At 43.6% G+C, this 25979-nt stretch overlaps 1 protein-coding gene across 1 annotated transcript; it reads right to left on the bottom strand.

Annotated features, from left to right (window-relative positions):
• Window positions 1–25723, bottom strand: LOC143277778 (uncharacterized). The gene is made up of 9 exons (XM_076582679.1): window positions 25660–25723; window positions 23143–23425; window positions 15697–15749; window positions 15018–15101; window positions 11208–11330; window positions 9956–9994; window positions 3112–3204; window positions 2755–2779; window positions 1–262 (listed from the first exon to the last, which is right to left on the bottom strand). Exons 1-9 carry the CDS (start codon window positions 25721–25723, stop codon window positions 1–3), a joined length of 1026 nt encoding a protein of 341 aa, XP_076438794.1.
• Window positions 25724–25979: the final 256 nt, after the last annotated feature.

Here is a 25979-nt window from a genome sequence, read left to right as displayed (position 1 = left end):
TTATGAGGCATCATCATTTGTCTTTACTTCATCACCAGGCGAAGGTTCATCACCATGCGAAGGTTCATCACCAGGCGAGGGTTCATCACCAGGCGAGGGTTCAGCAGCAGCTGGCTCTTCAGCACCAAATGAGAGTTCAGCACTAGATGATGAGAGTTCAGCAACAGAGGACTCTCCATCAGATTCTGGCGCGTTCTCTTCTTCTTCCACCAGATTGTTGACTGACGTCTTGAGCATCTCCAGTTGTTGCATTGTTTTGGCCCTAAAAAAGAAGAGACATTTGAACATACAGAGACATTTGAACATACGTTTTTAAAGGGCGATAAATCAATTGCGGTATTCGCAGTGAGAACGCTGTTTAAATCATATTATTCTGGTGTATCTTGGGCATTAAAAAAATCTTTAAGGGCAATAAAAAATTCTTTTTAATGGCTATCGCCGCAATCACACTGAAACATTTAGCCGTTTTCACTAGATCTAGATAGATGTACCAGTTTAGTTACACCCGCTGGGAATGTAGTACGACACCGTCGATTCATTTTCTCTTTTATGTTCATTCTAGTTTTATAGTTTTAAAGTTGATATGAAAATTTAGTATTTTGTTAAACTAATAACATGTAGAGCCAAGTACAAGTACTTCTAAACGTCGTAAGAAGTGAAAAGGACTTCATTTTGAGAAAAGTCAAGACTGGATTTTTTTTCGTTTTATCGTGATCAGTTCAAGGGTATTAACTCGCATGGTTTACAATTTTTAACTGTGAATTCCGACTGATTCTTTGGATATTTTTATGGCAGTTTGGGGCATAATCCAGTAAGTGATGAGGCGTTCACAAATCTTTCTCTGAATAAATATTTAACGGTCTCCTTCTCCAGCTTTCCATCACATGTTATCGTGTATTGTCCATTGAGTATAGGATTGAACGGGCAGGTCAACAACTGGAAACAAAATGTCGTCGTTCGCGTTCGCGAAGAATATGAGCACACACTTTGAATATGTATAAATATGTGTACGCAATTGATTTTTGCCCATGACCTTCAGGGCTCAGCCAACAGATCTGTAAAGTCCACTCGTCGTATTGATTTTAGTATTTTCCGAAAAAGACCACTTGGGCGAATGAACATAGTGAAAGCCCTGTACACTGAGAGTAAAACACACAAGCTTTTTATGTACTGAGTATAATTTCAAAATGTAATGTTTAAGATGAGAAAGATCAGTTTAAAGCAAATTAAGTCCCCTAGCATTAATTACAGAGTAATTTCCCTTTTTTACTATCTGCACCAAAACGTTTGCAAAATAAATAAAACTTCCATGCTTAGCAAAAGAAGTTCCTGTTTGAACAAAAAAATGATAATAATGACTGCTCTTGTTGTTGTGTCAGAATATCGGATCAAAGTGCAAAGTTTAGAGAATACAAAAAATATAAATATAAATAAATGCAGTTTGCATATAATTAGGCTTCATTTAAAAAAAAAAAAATTTGTGCCCATCCCAGAGGTGCAATATTGTTTTAAACAAGATGACTGGAAAGAACTGAATTTTTCCTATTTTTATTCCTAATTTGGTGTCAACTGACAAAGTATTTGCAGAGAAAATGTCAATGTTAAAGTTTACCATGGACACACAGACACAGACACACACACACACACACACAGACAACCGAACACCGGGTTAAAACATAGACTCACTTTGTTTACACTAGTGAGTCAAAAAAGTAAAATTGAAAAGAAAAAAAAGTGATTGTGCACGAACCAGTCTACAAGGGGCTGAAAGAAACGATCAATTCAATTTTTCTTTTATGTTCATTCCAGTTGATTAAGCGTCCACTTTAGAATATTCATATGCAGTAAACACGTCGATGGTGTAGTAAGTATCACTGTAGGTGTGAAGAAGAAAAAACGAGGTCATGTTATCTTCAAACACAACCTACCTTCCAGTGACTCAGTGGGAAGCGGTTGTTAGAATCTCCCGATTTCAGAACGAATCTCAACGAAATAAACCGTTAATGATTCGGAAATACAGCTTAATTTGGGAGACTTATAACCTGTTATTGGTATGACTGAAGATTTTTTTTCATACTATGTTTGAGTTAAAGTTGGCATTGGCAGACAAAGTATTTCCAGAAAAAAAAGGCAATGTAAAAGTTTACCATGGTCACACACACACACACACACACACACACACACACACACACACACAGAGAGAGAGAGAGAGAGAGAGAGAGAGAGAACTGAACACCGTGCTATAACATAGACTCACTTCATTTACACAAGTCAGTCAAAAACCAAGAAGAAGAAGAAGGAGAAGAATCACTCACGTTCCTACATATAACTCTTGTCGTGAGCCAGAGGCAAACAGACATGCGGGCAGGCAGATAGATACAGACAGACAGACGAACTGACAGACTGAGAGACAGACAGGCAGACGGACAGGAGGGCAGTTGAGCAGGCAGAGAGACATGCGGGTAGGTAGGCAGATACAGACGGACAGTCAGACAGGTAGACAGAGAGAGACAGAGACATACAGAAAGGCCGGCAGGCAGGTAGATACAGACAGGGAGAGACTGATACAGACAGACAGACAGGCATACAGGCACAGAGACAACCAAAGAGACAGACAGGCAGAGAGATAGACCTAGAGAAACAGGGCAAGACAAACAGTAAGCAGGATATGCAGACAGGCAGGCTGACAGAGAGACTGACTGAGAGACAAATAGACATATAATTATTTGGAAAGAGAGAGAGAGAGAGAGTTACCCTTCCGACACAAGTACAGTCCGTTCTGAAACATAATTATACAAGCACAATTACATGAAGCATGCATACACACATGCGCACACACACACGCATATACAGACACACAGACACAGACACACACACACACACACACATACATTGAGTACCACGGAGCAAATCATTATTACTACTATAATCATTGTAATTATCGTAATTATTATGATTGAACAAGCACGATTACACCAAACATGCATCTTCACGCACAATTGCATCAAGCATGCAGCATACGGGCACACACGCAATCAAGTGCGCGCGCGCAGACACACACACACACACACACACACACACAGACACACACACACACACACATACACTTACCACGATATTTTCGGCGCCTGAGCACAGCGAACAAGACCAAGGCAAGCAGGAGGAGAAGTAAACAGCCCAACAGAATGCCGACCAAGAAAGGTGCTGTAACCAAAAAAGACGGACAATCTTCGTGGCCCACATGTGATTCCTCAACAGTTGATACCTATGTGTCATGTCCTTTTTTCTGCTAATACTATTTCATTTCGTTCTTTACGTTTTGTAATGGTCGAATAAAATCTCACTCGTGCACAATTCTTTGTCATTGTGTGTTTTTTGTGTCCCCCCCTCTCTCTCTCTCTCTCTCTGTTAATAAGCGCGTGCTCTAGTATGTGTGCATAAGCTCATGTGTGAGAGGATGTGTGTGTGTGTGTGTGTGTGAGATAGAGAGAGTGTGTGTGTGTGTGTGTGTGTGTGTGACAGAGACACAGAGAGAGAGAGTGTGTGTGTCTGTCCAGCAGTTGCACACTGGCATGATGGTGAAAGTTCTGAGTGACGGAGATGTGTCAGAGGCCGTCCCAGTGACAAACAGCCTTAAACAAGGCTGCGTTCACGCCCCGACTCTGTTCAGAATGATATTCTCTGCCTTGTTGACAGATGCCTTCTGTGACTGAGAAGAAGGAATCCACGTCAGCTACAGGACTGACGGCATATTGTTCAATCTCAGGCACCTGCAGGCTGTTACAGCACAGAGCAGAAGATACAGTGTGAAATGGACTGTCTCACCTGACAAGCTGCTACCCGGTGAAACCTGGTGCTGACAGGAGAGAAAGGGTCAACCAGTTGTTGGTACAACATTTCTCTTTCCATTTAATTTTGCTGTGCATTGCACGTGCAATGAGTGCGCAGCAAAGGTTGTGATTGGACGGTTGGCAAACTTGACGTGTTAGTGAAGCTGGATGGAGTTTTCTGTCCTGTCACTGAGAGAGGAGAAACTCTGGTAACGGGTTCGTTCCCGTATTCTGGCAACATCTCGTGCTGCATCACTGTGGTCACACATATGCTGACCAGTGTCCAAGCGTCCCTTGGACAAGGGGCCAAGTTATGGCAAATATATGGTCCCCGGCCATCCTTCGGATTTATTTAATTAATTACAATTGTTTCGGAACCATTCCCTTTTCAGCCCCACCCCCCTTCCTTTTCGTTCTAAATTAGTTTTCATGTTTCGGTTTCATTGAGATGTGCCAGTGACATGATTGATAGTAAATAACTTCTTGAATTTGTGTTCTAATGATCGCCGTTTGTGGTTAGAACTCTTGATAGTATGTTTTCCTCTCAGCTATGTTTTATGCCAGTGGTACGTGCGGGTATCTACCACTAGGTTATCATTATCTCTGAGACGGTTTTGCTTCCATATAGGATTGTAACATTTACTCAGGGTGACAGAAGGGGATCCTACTTTAATTGTTATTGTTCCTTGACAAATAGTGTATGTGTATATCCAGTTAGTGGGCAAGCGTTAGCTTCTTCTGATTTAAACGCTTTTGCGTTTATTAGAGCCAGCTTCTTTTCGACCATGCCGCGCCGGGGAATTGTTCGGCTTCCTTTTCAGCCGGTGGAAGTTGTGTGTATGCGTGAGAATGCTTGTCATCCCCCTTTTCTTTTCAGTTGTGGCAATTCCAGAGCAAGGAGGTTACTCCTCCAAACCCTAGTTGTTGATTTTTTTCAGTTATCTTTCTTTTCAGGTTCCCAGTGGCTAATGATTTTGTGTGTTTTCCTTTTGGTCGAATGAAGACGGGCGGTTGAACAGGGAACGGATTTTGTGTATGGAGGCCATACTATTTTGTGTGTGGAGGCTTGTTTCCGGGATGCTTGAGGGAGGCCAAACCGCTGGGCTACGCAGGCGTCAACCAAGGAGGGAACTTGGGACAGTCCTGGACCCTCCACCTTCCCACGCCATCACCACTGCCTACGACCCAACGAACTCAACAACAGGATCGCCAAAGCCAGCTCCACCTTTGGAAAACTCTCCGTGAGAATGTCTGGGAGTGGAGAGGACTCAGCGCTACCACCAAACTGAAGGTCTACTGTGCAGTGGTCCTTACCACCCTCCTTCAAGCCAGTGAGACTGTCTACAGTCACAGCCATGGACTGTCTACAGCAGACACGCCAAACGGCCCAATCGCATCCAGCTGAGCTGTCTCCGCAGACTCCTCAACATCATGTGGCAGGACAAAGTCCCTAACACAGAAGTCCTGGAAAGAGCTGGCATCTGCAACGTCTGTACCCTCATGCAGACAGCCTAAGCTAGGTAGGCTGGACATAATTATGGTCAGACTGCTGCACTGAGGGCTGAAGAAACGCTAAAAAGACGCAAAGCCTCCTTCAAAGACCTGGGCGTTGACATCAACACCTGGGACGTCTGCTCTGGACCATCCAGCTTTGTGCAGCAAGATCACCACAGGAGGCCGTGCAACTGAAGCCAGGCGCATCACCAAGGTGCAACGAAAGCATGCTGTGTGCAAGGCCCGAGCAGCATCCACTGCCACGACAGCATCCACTCACTTGTGTCCTACATGTGGGCGAGCTTTCAGGTTCTGGATTGGACTCATCAGCCACCTCCAGACCCACAGCCACCGATCTTCCATCTGATTCTCGAAGCCACGGTTATCTTCGAATCCGAAGGATGAACATCATTGTGTGTGTGCGTGTATACACACACACACACACACACACACACACACACACACACACATATATATATATGTGTGTGTGTGTGTGTGTGTGTGTGTGTGTGTGTGTGTGTGTGTGTTGGGTCCTGTCGAGACCTTGCACTGACTAGGTGTTTGTTTCGGCATCGGCGCTTACTGGCTGCTGCCATCGGAACACGTCATATCGATGTCTTGTGTGTGTGTTTGCTATGGATGATAAGGATGAATAAGCAGGACCACGAGTTCCCTTCTGAGCACATAAGGACGAGGACAGGGTCTTAGAGGACTGTCCTTCGCTCATGGCAGCACGAACCCTGATTCTAGCAACATAACATTTCAGGCGCCGATTCCCATGTTGTGCCACTGATGAGTGTACACGTCGAGACCCATTTCACAGGGATTGTGCGATTTGAGGTGCTGAATTGGGGAGGCAGTGGTACTATTTTTTGGCCTGGCTTTCTGCAGGGTGAAGTATTCGAATGGGAAGAGGCTTGTGCTGCTGAGTCTGGGGCTGTTGCTGAGTTAGCCACCGCCGCTTAGTTTTCAGCTTCAGTTTCTTAAGAAGGCGTCACTGCGTTCGGATAAATCCGTATGTACACACTACACCACATCTGCTCGGCTATGCCTGACCAGCAGCATAACCCAACGCTCTAGTCAGGCCTAAAGTGTATGCAGATATATATTTGTGCATCCCTCGTGAGATGATTTATCAACAAGATTTTGCCAGAGGACGACACTTTTGATGCCATGGATTCTTCATCAGCTGGCCAAAGGCCTGCTGCACACGGGACCTAGGTTCATCACCTCATCTGAATGACCTGACGCTCAGATTGATTTTACAGTCAGACTTGGGAGAAAGGGTGAGACCGGGATTCGAACCCAGACCCTCACAGACACTATATTGACATATAAGCGACTTAACCATTCTGAATCCTTCCTTGCTGCCACTTAGGGAGAGTTACAATGGGAAGAACTCAGTGTGACAGCCTCAGTCAAGTGCTGCAGACACAAAACTTAAAGCACTGACAGGTCAATGATTCATTATTCCGGACGACATGGGGTGAACAAATTCATCTGGGGCAAGCCAATTCGGTTTGGGTACAAGTTGTGGTCACTGACACCACTTGGCTACCTGTGGCAGACAGAGCCCTACCAAGGTGCCAGAGGGCGGTAAGCTCAAGTTCCCGGTTTTGGCATGGGAGGGTCAGTCGTTGTAGATTAAGCTGCAGCAAATAGGTCGTTCCTTCTATCTGATTTTCGATAATCTATTCACAAGCCTCAACCTGATATATTACCTCACCAAGAAAAACACTGTCTGTACAGGAACTATCCGCTCCAACAGAATCAGAGATTGCCTTTGAAATCAGTGAAAAAAATGAAAAAGACCAGACGAGGGTCTTTTGACCAAACCACAGATGTCAACGCAGCCTTGATTGTTGTTTGCTGCCATGACAACAACGTAGTCAACATCATCTCAAACAAGGTTGGAGTTCAAGCCGTCCAAACAGCCAAACGCTGGTCCAGAGGTGAAGGACAGCGAGTGAACATCACACAGTCGTTCTTGGTAAAACACTACAACTAGTCGATGGTTGGTGTGGATCAGATGGACCAAAATGTAGACAAGTACCGTATCTCCATCCGTTCCAAGAAGTGGTGGTGGTCACTGTTTGGCTTCAGTGTTGTCAGTGTCCAGCAGACGTAGCATCTGTACAGGGCAACATCAGCAGCTGAGAACAAGCCCCCAGATCTACTGGACATCTGGCATACCATAGCCACTTTCCACCTTGTGAGAGCGTCACAGGCATCTTCTGGTGGCCGCCAAAGAGTACCCACATTGGCTGTAAGTAAACATGTGCCCTCGGAGTACGCTATGACAGGATTGAGTACATCATTCTGTCCTGGAAAACTCAACGGAGATGTGGCTGCTGTTGAAAGAAAGTGTACCGCAAATGCAAGAAATGCAAAGCTGGAGTGCATGACACGTGCTTTGACTTTTTTCACACGCCCTATACACTTATGCAGTTGCTCACACTCTGAAGGAGCCGGACGATGCTGTTTCCATGTGCTTTAGACCTTTTTCCTAGACATGAGTGACATTTCTTAAATCAGAGGGAACATTTTGGGAATTGAAACTATTGTCACACAGGATAATAACACTATTTTCAAAGTTCACTTTTTTTTATACTACTATACTGGAGGAAACGCTGAAACACTTTTCCTTTTCTTTCTTTCTTTCTATCATTTCTAATGTCCAGAACGTGATATATCCCTGTATATTATTCAAGTCTTGCTTTGAATCTTGCTGTAAACAGGCTGTAAGATTTATTTTTATGAGTTTTGTGCTCGTTTGATGGAACGGGGGAGAATGTGCGTATGGAGGTGGGAGGGGAGGGGAAGGGATATGAACATTTCAACAAGTTAACCTTTTGAACTGTTGTTTGTAACTGATGTAATTTAAGTTCATTTCATATCAATCAAAGACAAACTGCGAATGAAAATGCTTCTGTGTTCTGTGTGATGACATTGAAAAATCCCTTGCCAGTTGATCCCGCTTCCCTCAAAAGGGACAAACATTTTATGCTCAAAATAACATGGCTACTTATGTCAAAATAAATGCTACATATGTTCAAAGTTAACAAAAACCAATGGTTTGGCATATGTTTTGTGAAAAAAAAATGTGGGCATAAATGACAATACAATTCATCTTGCCTGAGTGTTTCACCCTGGGTTTCAGGTCTACAAACGGCATTGCTGCGCGATACAGTTCCTGATTTACGACAATCTTGGCGAGCTGATAGAGACTTTTGTTGCCTCGAATACCCACAAGATTAGAAATCCAGGCCAAGTCACAACCTTTGCCTTAACAGATGTCCACAATTTGTGAAATCCAACCAGCGATAGCCTGGAAAGCAAAGAGTGGATCAGAGAAGATCAGAACTTTTTGTTTAAAATGAGATTCATGAACCAGTTTCAGAGTGAGAACCAAGGCAGTGTGTTCTGTCTGAAGAAAAATGTTTTATGAAGGGGTAGTTTTAAGTGGGTGGACAGGACGCAGTAGTCCTTTTGCCCTCTTCCGATTTAAAACCATTCTTAAAAAAAAAAGAAGAAAAAAAAGGCAAAGCCTTCAAGACTCACTTGTGCTTCCTGTTTATACAGAAAGGAATCATGGGGGTAAAAAAGAAAAGTGCTTTGTATTAAATATGATATATGAAATAAGCTTGGGATATTTAAAAAAAAATTAATTAAAAAAAACAAAACAAAACAATAAAACCCAAACAAACAAACAAACAAAAACAACAACAACATGTGAGCAGGAAATCATGGGAAAAGTGCTTTATATTAAATATGATATATAAAATAAGCTTGGGAGATTTAAAAAAAAAAGAAAAATAAATAAAATAATTATTAAGAAAAAAAAAGAAAAAAGAACATGTGAGCAGGATTGATCCAAGTATGTTCAGTTCCCATTTGCTGCCGCGCATCTGACGTCATTTGACTAAATCTAATGCTTAAAGCAATGTTGACGTGTTTTTCTCCGTGTGATACATAAATATGGTCGTAGTGGACGTAATAACGCCGTTTAAATCACGGTTTTTTTGTTTGTTTGTTTTTTATGGTGTGTGTGCGTTTTATTACATCTCGATTATTCTTTTATTTCCGTGGTAAAGGAGACTTTGCCATCCCTTCAAGCACACCACAACACGTGGTAAGATCTCTAGATCTGCAAGAACCAGTCAAGGCCTACAACGAGCTGAAAGAAATGATGATTCCATTTTTCTTTTATGTTCATTCCAGTTAATTCAGTGTCCACTTTAGAATATTCATATGCGGTAAACACGTCAATGGTGTAGATACTTTGTGTGTGTGTGTGTGTGTGTGTGTGTGTGTGTGTGTGTTCTGTCCAGAATTTGTATTTCTTTCCTATTAATTGTGAACGTGTGTGTGTGTGTGTGTGTGTGTGTGTGTGTGTGTGTGTTGTGAGGGATAGATGGACACGTCATTGTATGAAACAGGTGTGCTTCTGTATATATATTTTCTATTTTTCATTGAATCTATTCTACTTTTTTTTTCTTTATGCATGACTTACATGACAAACAAACAGCGACACACACACACACACACACACACACACACACACACACACACACACACATATATATATATATATGAACAGACAGACCGACAGAGAAGAATAAACACCTCACCTGAATCGGTCTCTGAGGCTTTTGACGGGGCACTACCCGCTATGACAGAACAAGTGTGCATTGTCATTGCATATCCATGAACCAGAGTAAGAGACAGGTATTACACACACACACACACACACACACACACACACACACACACACACACACATATATATATATATACATATTATATATATATAGAGAGAGATATATACATACATGCATACATACATATATATGATTATAGTTGGGTTTTTTTTTTCAAGTGTACAGCAAACCACGCATGTAAAATCAAGCTTGAGTGAGTGTACCTCTCTCTCTCCCAAAAGCAACAAAGGAAACCCCTATGGAATAATCGGTCCTGGTCAATCGGAAATCCCTCATATAGAAGTTGATGGAGGAATTTTCTGAACACCAGAAGGCTGCCTCCAGAATTTGCCAAAGAGGCACATAGTGCTGAAAGCCATCGATCGAAATGTACATTATATACATACATACAAACGTACATATGTAAGTACGTTACGTACATATCATTATTATGAACATAAAATGAAGGCAATCTCAGGATATAACAAACAGGTTTTCAAAGAGAGTTGTGGACAATATATCGTATTTTCACATCATCTAAGTCACCAAATGATGATCTAACAGCAGGCAACGAGGAAAAACCTGCTTCAGTTTCATAGACCAGAAAGTAGTGGTAGTAGCAGTAGTGGTTGTAGTAGTAGTAGTAGTCGAAAATGATAATAATAATAATAATAATAATAATAATAATAATGAAAAGAAGAAGAAAAAGAAGGAAAAGAAGGAAAAGAATCAGACAGAAGAAGAAGATGAACAACAACAACAACAACAGCAACAACAACAACATTAAGTATAAACGGGCTCTCTTCATGGAAATGCTATCTGATATATACTGAGACAAAAAAATCAACTAAAATGTTAATCAGTCAAAAAACAAAAAAAAACAACAACAACATGGATTCAACAGTCAAAACTTGCAACATGTGGGGTACTCAACTGTCCGAATTGTTCACTCATACGCAGGGGCTAAGACAAGGACACCTGATAGGTCCTTTGAATTTCTTCTTTTCTTTTTTCGTGATCGAAGTGGCGGACTGTGTACAAGAAAATGGGAACCACGGCACCCAGCTCCTCCCAGGTTTGAGTGAAGTTTTCTTGCTCTTGTCTGCAGATGACATTTTTCACGTATACTACACGGACTTCAAATTCAACAGTACAGTCAAAAAAATACCAAATAAAATCTTACCACACGCAAACCGTCGATCAGGTGTGTAGTGTTCAACACACTCACAGGTGCCGTCAACACACTCGCTGTACTCCACGTCACACGCCAGGTCACAACTTCCCCCGTACCTTCCTTTGATGGGTTCTGTTGACAAGCACAACATCAACTGTTATTTCTTCATCATAATCATCACGACCATGGTCATGATCATGATCATCTTTCTCTCTCTCTCTCTCACACACACACACACCTACACACACACACACACTGATATACATCTTTCGACAAAAGTTCTTGCAAGTACCTCTCGCCTACCCTTAAAAACATCCCCTGGAAACTGCATTCATGGTATTATATCAGACGTCCACAAAATACGGAAAGTAGAATAGGATAGATGAATGGATGGATGGATAAATGGGGTGGAGTAGGTGGACGGACGGATGGTTGCATGTAGGTGAGTGTATAATTATACAGTCTGAGAGGATTTTTCCGTGTGTAAGTCACTGGTGGAAAATACTAAACTGCATGTTCGTATCTGTTGCTGAAGGCGCGAAGGCGGTTTTTTTTTTCTGTTTTTTTTTCTCGGTTTGTTTTGTTTTAGTAGCGGGTTTATTGCTGTGGGGCATATCATATATGCATATTTTGTCTCAATCGTCTGTGCGTTCTTTAAGTTGTGTGCGTCTGTTATGTGTGCAGGGACACGTGTGTGTGTGTGTGTGTGTGTGTGTGTGTGTGTGTGTGTGTGTGTGTGTGTGTTTGTGTCTGTGTGTGTAACTGTTTGCATATGCACGCAGGCTTATTCGTGTGTGTGTGTGTGTGTGTGTGTGTGAGTATGTGTGTGTGTGTGCACATGTGTTTGTGAGTGCGTTTGTGTACAGAGAGACAGACAGAGAGAGAGAAAGAGAGAGAGGCAGGGAGGGGGTAAGAGACAGACAGAGAGATACCACATATTGCGCCAGCGGGAGTTGAGATCTCCAAATCACAGGTACAAACATATTCCTCACACAAGCCCCCTGCAATGCATTCGTCGTTTGTTTGGTTACTGTTACACTTATCACCAACACCGCGACCTGCACAACACACACACACACACACACACACACGGTCGAACTCAAGGTGGCTGTTGAACAGCTGATTACCTTCTGTTGAAAATTATCAAATTACGCCACGCAGAAGACTGTAACAGTTATATCATCTTGATTTGTGAATCTGCGATTGTTTCCTGAAACGAAATATGTGCGTAGAATTACCGATATAACTGTAAATGTGTCATAATTTGATAACACTATTTCGATCATCACGGGTATAAAATATTCCTTTCTGAAAATTGACGTGACCGGCGTTTAACATTTGACAATGGAAACATAGAACTGCCTGTATCAGTCATAAAAAGAATCCAAATTTCAAAGGTCGGCCGCCTCTGGACAATGTAAACGTCTCTTCACCTTGACCAGTCCTGCAACAACAGTGTGTATGAGTTGTTTTCACCTGGTGTGACAGATGAATCGGAAAATCTCGTGTAATTATGAATGTCATCCAACCACAGGCCCATGACGCCGAAACAGCCAAGAAACTAAAACTCAGTTTTGACCGCATTCAAAAGATATTTTGGTGTGGTGAGAAAGAACTTGTTATCTGGCGTAATGCAGTCCTCTATCGATACTCCACAATTACAAATGATTTGACAAAGATTGAATCCGCGGATTATGATGATCAAGAGCACCCTCTGCCCTCTTCTTCCTTGTGGATAACTGAAGCACAGTCAACGCCGGCAAAAACAGTGATTCCCGTGCCACCCCACTTCCAAACGTGTGATCTTGACCTTGTTCTTCAAGTCCATTGTAGGGGCCGGCACCCTCCTGTGCCAGGGCAAGGACTGCGTTCGATGGGACACAGACGAGTGTGAGGTCATCAACCAGATTGTGAAAACATACATGGTGAGCAGTAATGTGACATCTCTAACCTAGACCTCCCCTGAAAGCCCCAGTGACCATTATGAGCTGTGTGACTGGTGTGGTACACCGAGAGTGCCCAGTAATGACAGTGACCCCAATGAACAGTGAGCACTCTAACAAAAGCATGTCCGGCCATAGTTCTATTTCTCCAGTGCACGTCACCCTGGAGAAAATTTCTCCAGGTGATGGTTTTATCTCTCCTCTCCCCCCTCCCCCACAGCCCAACATCAAACACACCTCAAACCACAGTGGGACATCTTCCACGTAGGATGCAAGTCATCAAGCGACTTTGGAAATGGCACCATCTGATGCAGTTGCCAGTCGACCCGCCATTGACACACAGCCACCACATGAAAAACAACCTCACCCGCAAGATCAACAGGATCAAAGAATTCCTCCTTCATACTGTGGATTGATGGATGTATCCCACACCCCTTCCACTCCCCTTATACGAGAAAAGATGGAACGTCCTCATAGTCCAGAGACGTACCCTCAGTGTCACCCCAAAGGAGAAAAGTGATCCACGACCATCAACTTCATTGCCCCCCACCCCCCAACCCCCTTGTTCAACCAAGAATGCCCCAAGACCCTATCTTTAAACCTGACATCCTGACAATCATTTTCACAGATACCTGCTACTAACCCTTTTGAACAGTTCTTGCTTAACATTCCACAGGGATCTGTTTTAGGCGCTGTGCTCTTCACACTATACACTGCTCCTCTTGCTGAAATTATCAACCACCACAATGTCAGTCATCATTTTTATGCTTAAGACACTCAACTTCAGAAAAGTGATACCCCTGAAAGTTTGTCCTCGCTCTTGCAAGCAACATCCGACTGCTTCCTAGACATTCGAATTAGATGACTGTAAATACATTGCAATTGAACGCAGACAAGATTGAAGCAATCATCATTGGAACTAAACAAAAACTCTTCCATCACAACTGACACAATCAAACTTGGCAGTACATCAATCCCTCTTTCCAGCTCAGTCAAAAACATTGGCATTGTCCTTGACAACACACTGACCATGCACACATTTATCAGTCAGACATGTCAATCCTGCTACTGTCAATTGCGGCGCATCAGTTCCATTCGGAAATGTCTGTCAACTGACGCAGCATCTAGACTTGTCGTTTCTCTCATTGTCTCTCACCTTGACTACTGTAACTCTCTATTGTCTGGTTTGCCTGCTTCATCCATTTAGTCCATCCAGCGCATACACAACTCTGCTGCCCGACTTGTCCTCAGAAAGAAAAGATCTCAGCACATCACTCATCTTTTGCAACGTCTCCACTGGATCCCTGTCTCACACATAATAAGGTACAAGATCAGCACTCTATGTTATAATTATCTGCCCCTTCCTATCTCTGTGGCTGCCCATCTCGCTCTCTACCATCAGCTTCAGACCCACTCTGTTTACGCATACCAAGATTCAAACACTCCACTGTCGGTCGCCGTTCTTTCTCTGTCTATGGACGTTGCTTTTGGAATGAATTCGCTCTTTCGCTTTGTCAGATCTCCGCACTCAGCTCTTTCAAGTCTAGCCTTAAAACCCACCTTTTTCCAAGATAGCCTTCTTCCCCTGCCTCTTCCTTGTCTTCAGTTTCTCATGTTTAGAGTTATGCATGCGTGTGAATGGCTGGTTTGAAAGCGCTTTGATATGTCTCTGCACAAGATTCAGCGCTATATAAATACCATTATTATTATTATTAGCAATGTTAACACACACGTGTGGATAGAGAAAAGCACGGCAGTGAGTGGGCGAGATAGATGATTTGCCATTACAATAGTGGAGAGAGACAGAGACAGAGTGAAGGGTTGGGATGTGGGGTCAGACATAGAGAGTCAGAGACAGTCTTTATGACCCACTTACTGCACTGATCCAGAAAGTCGCAGAAAGTACCACTCCTGCAGAAGATTCTGTTGGGGTCACTGCAGTTTCCTTTCAGGTCTAGTTCTGAAATATCGGCATATTGCAGGACAGGTCAGGACAGGACACAATGAAACAAACGAATACAATATACAATGAGACATGAGGGGAGCAAACATTCTGATCAGTCTGAGTTTATTCCTGCACAGGCATCGAACAACACAACCTCTTCTGGCTAAATCAGTCACTCGGTCCAGTGTGAAAGAATATGAACTGGCCTAGCAACACTCTCTTAAAGCGTCCCCCTAAATTAAGAAATGATTCAAAATGAAGCTTTCAGACTTATCCTAGGAACAACAAAAGACACTTTGACACTGAAGCCGCACTGCAGAAAGTGGGGGGAGACGAGGTCCTTGCTACGTCATCAGCTGGCGAGTAACCTTGATGGACGGCCCACACATTTCCAGACGGACACAAGGTTTGCTTTTATCTCTGTGCCAAAGACACCTCTGCGACCAGTTTTGAAAGTTAGCATGTTCACCATGGCATTGTACCACAAGGAACAGACACATAACTGAAGATAAGATGCAGTAAATGCCTACAAGACTGAACTGTGGTGGCGAATTGTAATAGGGAGGTGGTGTGTAGGGGCTCCTTGCAAGAGGGGCATAAAAGGATTGACTGCCCTTCTGCTGTGTCTCCTGCTGCCGAGAAGGGCGAGGCAAGCGGGTCAACCTGTTGAAATCAAGCACGAGGACCAAATCAAGCCAGACAATCCACAGACACTATTAAACCAGATCAATAAATTTTACACAAAACTATATAACGACATTTCCTCAGAAAAAAGCAAGAAATATGAAAGACCATTTTCTGAGCAATGAAGTTTATCCGGTACTTACACAAGAAGAAAAATGACTGCTCAGACAAAAAAATAACTGGTCGACATGACACAAGCTTTCTCTAATTTATACAAGGACCCTGCGACTTACACCGCCATTTTAAATAACGGTCCAGGACAAAGTAAAAATGGCATTCCTTCTTTGTATTACAGAAACCCTTCAGGAAAGAAAATTACCCTTTTCAATGAAAAAGAAAGCTTCAGTTTCAGTTTCTCAAGGGTCGTCACTGCGTTCGTCATATGCTACACCACATCTGCTAAGCAGATACATGACAGCATCATTTCCCAAACACGCTAGTCAGGCCTTGAGGGCATGCGCACACACACACACACTACACACACACATGCACGCGCGCGCGCGCCTTATTTGTGCGTGTGTGTGTGTGTGTGTGTGTGTGTGTGTGTGTGTGTGTGTGTGTGTGTGTGTGTTTGTGTGTCTATCGGAATTGATTTCTTCTACATGATTTTGCCAGAGAACAACACTTTTGTCGCCATGGGTTCTTCAAGAGAGCGATGCACACTAGACCTCGGTTCATCATCTCATTCGACTGACTGGATGCTCAGTTTGATTTTCCAGTCAAACTCTGGAGGAAGCGCGAGAACGGGAATTGAAGCCATACCCATACACACAGCATTGGCAGATAAACGTATTAAGGATTCTGCCACCTTCTTTTCATTACGTCAACTCTTGGTTATTGTGTTCCGAGCCCGAACGCAGGAAAAAAGGAATTGTGAATTGAATTCATAACAGCAAGAACCTGGACATCAATAATCTCACAAATTATAGACCAATTACTCTTACGGACAAAAATATAGTTATACAAGTGCTGACCATGTGGCTTCAAAATGTCATCGAAACAGTTGTAAATGAAGGCAAAGTCTCATGAAATGAAGATTTAAAGCAGTCCTGAGATTTTTCAATGATCACACCAAGTATTTGTACACAACCAGTCAAAGGTGCACTCACTGCCCTAGATTTCTCAAAGGCTTTTGACACACTATCAAAGAGTTGTATCATCTAACCATTTGATATTTTCAACTTTGGCCCAAGGTTTAAAAATTTGCTTGAAATATTACTATAACACACAAAGTTGTGTTCAAAGTGGCGCATGGTTATCTGATTGGTTTTGGACACAAAGATGAATAAAACAGGGATGCCCATCGGTCCTCTTCTTTTTGTACTTGCAACAGTAGTACTGGCGATTTGAATTGGAAGTAATACAGGTATTCAAAGAATTGACCTGAACCTACATGATGCAATAGATGCAGATATTGTAACTTAGTTTGATGAACATTCAGGCCTACAATCAAAATAGAGGCCATGTGGTTAGGGTCAAGAAAAAAAAAGAAACATGTGACGTAAATGACATTTCCATGAAATCTGGCAGACTGAAACTTCTGGGATATATTTCTCAGCAGAAATGAGAATCTCGGAAATTGAAGGAAACTGGAAATCCAGAACAAGAGGCAAAGCCTTCAAGACTCAATTGTGTTTTGCACTTTATTCAGTAAAGGAATCATGAGGAGAGAAAAAAAAGAGATAAAAAATCGTTAAAATGCATATTGAATAAGCTTGGGCGAAAAAAGAAAAAGGCATGCAAGCGGGATCGAACATGCATGCTCAGTTCCGAAGTAAGCAGAATAATCCCAACTGCTGCAGCACATCTGACGTCATTAGACTAAATCTATTATTTAAAGCAATGTTGTTGTTTTCTTCTTCGTGCGATAAATAGGTGTGATTGTATTGGACGGTAACACCGTTTAAATCATGTTTTTTGTGTGTTTGATTACATCTTGATTATTCTTTTATTTCGGTGGTAAAGGAGACGTTGCCATCCCTTCAAGTACATCGCAACGCATGGTAGATCTCTAGATCTGCACGAACCAGTCTACAAGGGGCTGGACGAAGGGATCCATTCAGCTTTTCTTTTATGTTCATTCCAGTTAATCCAGTGTCCACTTTAGAATATTTATATGCAGGAAACACGTCGATGATGTAGTTAGTACCACTGTATGTGTTCTGTCTTGAATTCGTATTTCTTTCCTTTTAATTGTGAACAAAAAATCGAGGTCATGTCGACTTCTTAACAAACACAACCTACCTTCTAGCAACTCAGAGGGAAGCGGTTTTTAGAATTTTCGGATTTCGGAACGAATCTCAACAAAATAGACTGTTGTTGGTATGACTGTGAAGATTTTTTCCATACTATGTTTAAGCCAAATTTGGTACTGGCAGACAAAATATTTCAAAGTTTACCCCCACACCCCCCACCCACATACACACACAAACACACAACCAAACACTGGGTTATAACATAGACTCCACAAATGAGTCAATGAAAGGATGGAAAGGCAGAACCACGTCACGATATGGCAAACTTTTCTCTTTTCTAAAAATAATTATTTGTTGTTGTTGTTGTTTTACTGTCACAGTTCTCTTACGTCCTGCAGGCTGCGTCTGTTCCTGATGAAGTCTGTGACACCAATACAACAAACGATATAATAAAAAGTATTGAAAAACATCAAAGAGGCATCCTCGGCCTTAGCAAAGAAAATGGTTGCTGTAGCATGATCGACATTGAACACCACCAGCAAATGTTACTGGACAAATGGACAGCCAGATCACTCGAATGGAAAAAAAGCATACTTGAGCTTTCTGACAAGAAATAATATGTCTCCCTTTCAGGCCTTTCAGGTCAGTCACTGCGTTTCCAATTGTAATGTCTACCTCAGGTGTTTTTTTTTTTTTTTTGTTTTTTTTAAAGTGCAATCAACATTCGGAGAGAGGTAATCAAAAAGCAGCTATTGAAAATATCCAACTGAAAGCATAAATAACGGAAACACTGTAGAACAACAACAAGAACATCATGATAATATTACTTACAATAATAATAATGATAACTGATTTGACTTCTTTGAAGCAAAAACCATATAATTGGCTCTAAGCACTACACATGGAACAATACATATACAATAGTGCATAACATACATGTGTATCTATAGGCCAAGACGATAATAAAAAATGCACACACTCACACACACACACATGACAAAATAATGCCCTACACATGCACACAATCGCACATACACGCTTGCGCGCGCACACACACACGCTCACACACGCACAAACATCCCCCCCCCCCTACAGATACACACTACATGATTTCAGTAGAGAGTTAACTAGAGTGGGTAGGGAGGGGGGGGGGGGGAAGAATGCTTCATCACACCCAAACGCCTGTTTGAGCAGGTAGGTTTTCAGGTTTGTTTTGAAAGGGGATAGCGTTGGTAAGTGACGGGGATCCAGAGGAAGAGAATCTGAGACGGAAGTTCCTTGATACTGATATGCCCTTTGGTCAAATGTCTTTGAAGAGGTTTTAGGGACTTGAAGGAGCTTTTCAGCTGAAGAACTAAGAGAAAAGAAGTTGTGTTAAATATAAAAGACGGAGGATGAGTAAGATGGGAGAGATAAGTGACGATAAGCTAATAAAGTTATGGCAATTTTGTAATAGATTCTGAAAAACCTATAAAGCTGAGTATGGGTGGGGAAATGTGATTTTTATTTACTTTCTGAAAAAAGATTCTTCCAGCATTGTTCAAGATTATCTGAAGGCGTGACAACAAATCAGAAGGCAGTCCAGCAAGTAGTGAACTGCAGTAGTCAATGTGACTTTGGATCAAGGAACAAACAAGTTGAGTGGTTGCTTAAATAGTTAGGTACTGTCGAATGGTCAGGTCAGGTCATTAGATCTGCTACTGGTAACCTGTAATCCAGTACAACCTGTTCAGGGTCGGGTTGCCGGCGACTAAACCGGCACTTCCACCGCTCCCTTCCAGGACTGGTGAGGCGGGTGGCTAGACACCCTTATGGAGATCCATAAAAGGGCGTTGGCTCAGGAGAGCCACCGACGGCCATCTAGCTCCACTGTGCTGTGTGCAACGCACTGTGGAGTGCAGAGAACAAGATGAGACACCGAAAGGATATCTTGGTCATCCACTGCATCCGTGCTCATCCTCCAGTCGTCTCGACTTAGTCTTGCCACTGGAAATTGGTGGAACCGGACGAGAGAGTGAGGTCGACGTTGCGCAACTCCTCTTCACTTTAAACAAACTCATCGCGCAAGTCATCAGTCATCCAAAATGACCTTTCATCCTTCATCACTTCATCACCCCCAAGTCCTGTGGCGACAGGCGAGCGACGAAACGACAGGTGTGGGTACACTGGCAGTCGCAGCCGCAGACCTGCACGCAGGCGGCTCAGGCCATAGGGTCGTTCTTCGTCGACAGGAGCAGCGATGGAACTCGGCAGCCGTCTGAGCGTCTGAGCAGCCCTCTTTAGGAATGCACTGCTCACCTCCCTGGCATGAGGAAGGGGCTAGAAAAGGTGCCCTAAAAATTGCCTGCTCCATATCACCCTGGCCAGCATACCGCGGCTGGCGGGGACCCTACATCAGCGGTCGAAACAAGAAAGAAAAGAAAAAAACAAGGATCGTTCCTCTCACCATTGGTGCTTGAACATAAGGACTCTCCTGGACAGAGATAACGCGGACAGACCCCAAAGGAGAACGGCACTAGTTGCATCCGAACTCGCCAGATACAACATTGACATCGCAGCCTTGAGTGAGACTCGGCTTGCAGGCGAAGGCGAGCTCTGTGAACGGGGATCTGGTTACACCTTCTTCTGGAGTGGACGAGGAAGTGAAGAGCGACGTGAGGCTGGCGTTGGTTTTGCAGTAAAAACAGCACTTGTCAGCAAGCTAGCTGGAATCCCAAAGGGAGTCAACGATAGGCTTATGACCATGAAACTCCCACTGGCATCTGGCCAGAAGCACCTCACCATTGTCAGTGCCTACGCCCCAACCATGACCAACCCGGATGAAGTAAAGGCGAAGTTCTACGAGGACCTTCACTCTGTCATTGCTGCTATCCCTAAAGCAGATAAGCTCATCATTCTTGGGGACTTCAATGCTAGAGTTGGCTCTGACTACATCTCCTGGGATGGAGTGATTGGAAAGCACGGTGTGGGCCACTGCAACCCAAATGGATTGCTTTTGCTTCAGACCTGTGCAGAGCACGAACTGCTGATAACCAACACAGTTTTCTGCCTCCCTACCCGTAACAGGACGTCATGGATGCACCCTCGCTCAAAGCATTGGCATCTCATCGATTATGTCATCGTCAGGAAAAGGGATAGGCAAGATGTACGTGTAACAAAGACCATGTGCGGCGCCGAGTGTTGGACAGACCATCGCCTTGTAGTCTCGAAGCTGAATATTCGAATCCAGCCCAAGAGACGCCCCCAAGGCCAGAAGGCTCCAAAACGGCTTAACATCGCTAAGCTGAAAAACATCACCATCAAACAGTCCTTTGTGGAGCTGCTGGAAGATCGTTTGGAATCCGCATCTCTGGACAACCAGAATGTGGAGTCTGACTGGAGGACCCTGTGCGAGCTTATCTATAGTACAGCTTCAGAGACCCTGGGACCCATGACCAGAAAGCACAAAGACTGGTTTGATGAAAAGTTACGCCAGATGCAGGATAAGTGGCTGAGCGACAAAGCCGATGAGATCCAGGGATACGCTGACAGGCACGATATGAAGAGGTTCTATGATGTCTTATAAGAAGTCTACGGTCCCACATCCTCAGGATCATCCCCCCTCCTCAGTGCAGATGGGAATACCTTGATCACTGAGAAGGAGAAAATTCTCGAATGCTCGGCTGAGCACTTCAGCAGTGTCTTAAATCGCCCTTCCTCCATAAATGATGAAGCCATAGACTGTCTCCCACAAGTCCCCATCAACGAAGTACTGGACGATCCGCCAACACTTCTTGAGACCCAGAAAGCAATCCGTCTGCTATCCAGTGGCAAAGCACCTGGCTCAGACTCCATACCAGCAGAGGTCTACAAGGATGGAGGCACTGTGCTGACTGAGAAGCTCCATCAGCTGTACTCACTCATGTGGAAAGAAGAGATGATCCCCCAGGATTTCAAAGATGCATCTATCATTCACTTGTACAAGCGAAAGGGGAACCAGCAAGCCTGTGATAACCATCGGGGCATTTCCTTGCTCTCCATCGCAGGCAAGATACTTGCCAGAATCCTACTAAACCGCCTCACAGCACACCTTGACCAAGGTCATTTGCCTGAGAGCCAATGTGGATTCCGGAAAGAGCGCGGAACCACGGACATGGTGTCTGCTGCAAGGCAGCTGCAAGAGAAATGTCAGGAGCAAAATGCTGATCTGTTCTCCACCTATGTCGACCTCACTAAGGCCTTCGACACCGTGAGTAGAGAGGGACTGTGGAAGATCATGGCCAAGTACGGATGCCCTCGGAAATTTATTTCCTTGGTCAGCCAATTCCATGAAGGCATGCAGGCTCGAGTCCAGGACAATGGCGAAACATCTGCTCCTTTTGCTGTCACAAATGGTGTCAAGCAAGGCTGCGTCCTGGCTCCAACGCTGTTCAGCCTCATGTTCTCTGCAATGCTTACTGATACCTTCAGAGATGGCGAAGGCGGTGGATGTTCAGCTTCCTTGGGGGTTTCTGCCTGGCTGGTTGGAGCTTGCGTGTAAGTCTGATGTTCATCTTGCTGGGTACCAGGCGATGGTCCGACCAACAGACTGCTCCTCTCATGCAGCGTGTAGTGGAAACATTACCTCTGTCCCTCTGCTGGACAATCACATAGTCAAGCATGTGCCATTGCTTGGAGCGGGGGTGCATCCATGTGTTCTTGTACTTGTTGGAAGAGGGTGTTTGTGATGGTCAGTCCATGCTGCGCACAGAGCGAGAGCAAAAGCAGTCCGTTGGAGTTGCACTTGCCGGTGCTGTGCTGTCCAAAGACTTTTGGCCATGAGGAGAAGTCCACGCCGACGCGGGCATTGAAATCCCCAAGGATGATCAGCCTGTCCTTTCTGTCTACCGCTGAAATGGTGCGGCTGAGCTCATTGTAGAAAGCTTCTTTGATGTCATCATGGTTGGTCATCATTGGGGCATAGCAGCTGATGACTGTTAAAAATAAATAAATAAATAAATAAAAAGTATGTTTCAGTTGGGTTTTTTTTTGTTGTTGTTGTTTTGTTTTGTTTTTTTATAATTATTTTATCATTTTATTTTATTTTTTTAATACCCATCAACTAGACTAGAGCAGTTTCTTACAGTAATGGTAGTTTGTGAGTGAATACTGCGAAGAAGGTGGAGGAGGACTGTCCACTGTCCAAAGAAGTGCCTGACCTGTTCACACTGGCCCTCTGTCCACCGCTGGTCAGTCTGGGTTGCCGCAGAGAGTCCGTCTTCGCAGGTCCAGGGCCGGGGTTCTGCTCCATGTCTCCACACCTCAAAAGTATACCGCCCCAGAACATCAGAGTGAAGGGCAAACCCAGCACTACACCGTCTACACGACAGCGCGGTGTCAACATGGCCAGCTTCATTGCTGCTTTCTCTTTTGTTCTCTTGGCCATGAAACCCAGGGAAACTGGCAGACAGCAGCTATACCTGGCCCTGGAAGCTAAGGCATCTGATGGCATGGTCCTTCACATAAAAATAGTACCGCTGTCCGTCACAAAGACGAAAAGTTTTGTGGAGCTGCTTCGATGCAACTTACTGGTTCGAAACCTCTGTTCACCCCCCATCACTCCGCGAGAGAGAGAGAGAGAGAGAGAGAGAGAGAGAGAGAGAGAGAGAAACACACACACACACACACACACACACACACACACACACACACTGATATTCCTCAGACTTACGACATGTGGAGGTTGTAGGATCACAAATGAGTCCAGTGACACACTGGGCGTCTTCCGTGCAAGGCTGACTGGCAACAGATCCTGTCCCGGAAAGGAAAATAACCCTACTGAGACCTTCCTTTGACATATAAACATTGATAAGAGTTATCTATTGGTCACAGCAAATAATTCCATACTGTTTATTACTCTCTTTCTGGTTGTGCTTTTCCAGGTAGTCACAAATCAGTTTTTGTCAGCTCTTTGTTATGGAAGAATAGATGGTAAAGTGGGGTGGCCTGTTTGAACAGGTCGCTTTTCAAGTTTGTTTTGAAAGAGGACAGCGTCGATAGTGATGGAGATCCACAGGAAGAGAAACCCAGACAGAAGGTTCTTGATACTGAAAGGCCCTTTGAAGTGGTATGGGGGACTCAAAGCAGCTTTTCAGCACAAGACCTGAGAAAACGGAAAGGAGGTGTAAGTATTAAGGACAAAAGATAAGTAAGAAGGGAGAGATCCCTCAAAATGGTGATAAGCCAAAATGGCTGTCTTAAGAACGACCTATCCATCTATAAGTTGTTAAGGTAAAAAAATGAGTGATATAGTAACAGTATTAGCCTGAAGCTTTTGCTGTACAGAAATATAACCTCCTTCACCAATATTTATCTGCTGATAGAGAAGGTCACAACACAGGAATTACTCTCTTAAGAGCTCCATACGCTTTCCACAAATCACTTGATGATTAAACTTATTTCTGTTCATTCTCTTTTGTCAGCCGCATTTGACACAACTGGCCAAGGTTTGTTGGGTTTTTTGTTGTTGTTTTTTTGCAATCAAGGTATCGCCTGTGTTGAAAACTGTCTTGTTTATCATGTACAAATGCCTTGCTGATGACACATAGTTCTATCAGTCATGCACTATTACCCATCAAGAAAAAGGGAAAGGGGAGAGGTGGGGGAAATGGGGGGGTGGGGGGTGGAGATGTGTGTCTCTCAGTGAATTACATTGCGCAAAAAGTTGTACTTAGTTGACAATGACGGTTCTTTATGTGAAGTTTGATTTCTCTCAATAATCTAATCAAACGAAAAAAAAAAAAAAGAAACACCCCCCCCCCCCCTTAAAAAAAACAAAAAAAAACAACAATCAACAACAACAACAACAAACAAACAAAAAACAAAAAAAAAACAACCAGTACGAAAACAAAGAAACAAAATAACAACTTCGCAAAAAAACGTTAAAACAAATACATCTTTTATCCTGATGCTTGCTCATATCAAATACTCTCCAGTGGCCTACTATAGCACAGCCTCCCCTCCCTCCTCCCAACACACATAGAGAGGCTAGGACGTCTGGGCTACTAATTATGGCTATTGATGCCTTGATGTGGCTGCTCAAAAAGTCTGAAATAGTGAACAGAACATGCCAGTCCTCCGGGCACCCTACAGCAAAAATCTGCAGAATGCCATGTGATCAGCCAGTGACAATTGGTCCCAGTTCTCCTCATAAATACATGTGACAGCTGACAAGAGCAACATCAAACGGGTGTTCAATAAAATCAAGCACGCCCTGTGTTTGACTTCAAGGAAAACTGCCCCAAAGAATTCTGCCACAGACAAGAAAATGCATGACCAGGTACATTAATGGGCAGAACACAGCTCCCAGCTGTAAGACGCCACTGAAGACGCCTTGAATGCCATAGTGTGCCGTAGGCTCTGGACTATCTTGCTTCTTGCAAAGCACCTGGGAAAGCTAAAATTTTGAAGTGCAGTGAAGGAACCTTCATCACTGAGCTGCATGAAATACTTTGCCTCTGCTGGAGAGAAAGTGGAGTGCTACAAAACGTAGCACTTTCCTCGAGTCACACTAGAGCACTAGAGGTTCCAGGAACTTTCAGAGAAAGTCTACTCAGAATCACAGAGTGATTTCCGAGCCAACAGGTCCAACATCGTTATGGCCTTTACCCTCAGACAGCTGCAGGAAAAATGCAGGGAACAAAGCAGCAACTGTTCATAGCCCCCTTACATCTCACAATGACCTTTGGTCTGTACAGCAGTGACGACCTCTTTGAGATCCTCCACAAGATCGGATGCCATGCCGGCTCCTTATTATCCTTTTTTATACTACAAAAACATAAAATGTACTGTAGTCTTTGACGGCTCAACATTACACACCTCTGACATCCAATGTGGAGTATAACAAGGCTGCACCATCACACCCATCCTGTTTGAGGCCTTCTTTGCTGTTTTGCTGAAGCACGCCTTTGTATCTATCATAGAATGCATCCATCCCTGGACCAGGTCACACAGAAAGCTGTCAGCCACTCCACACAAACAGCTTAGACCAAAGTTC

The sequence above is a fragment of the Babylonia areolata genome, chromosome 35 (genome assembly GCF_041734735.1).
Source record: "Babylonia areolata isolate BAREFJ2019XMU chromosome 35, ASM4173473v1, whole genome shotgun sequence".
In the NCBI taxonomy this organism is placed as follows: Eukaryota; Metazoa; Mollusca; class Gastropoda; order Neogastropoda; family Buccinidae; genus Babylonia; species Babylonia areolata.
Note: the sequence above shows the minus strand (reverse complement) of the source record. Positions and strands in the feature narration are given on the sequence as shown.

Excerpts from the sequence above, each read along its gene's own strand:
- LOC143277778 (XM_076582679.1), bottom strand. The coding sequence starts at position 25,723 with ATGGCATCCGATCTTGTGGAGGATCTCAAAGAGGTCGTCACTGCTGTA. Across the intron at positions 15,750-23,142 it reads CAGAGGGCCAGTGTGAACAG|GTTGACCCGCTTGCCTCGCC; the intron begins GTCAGGCACTTC and ends TGATTTCAACAG. Across the intron at positions 11,331-15,017 it reads CGACTTTCTGGATCAGTGCA|AACCCATCAAAGGAAGGTAC; the intron begins GTAAGTGGGTCA and ends GCTTGTCAACAG.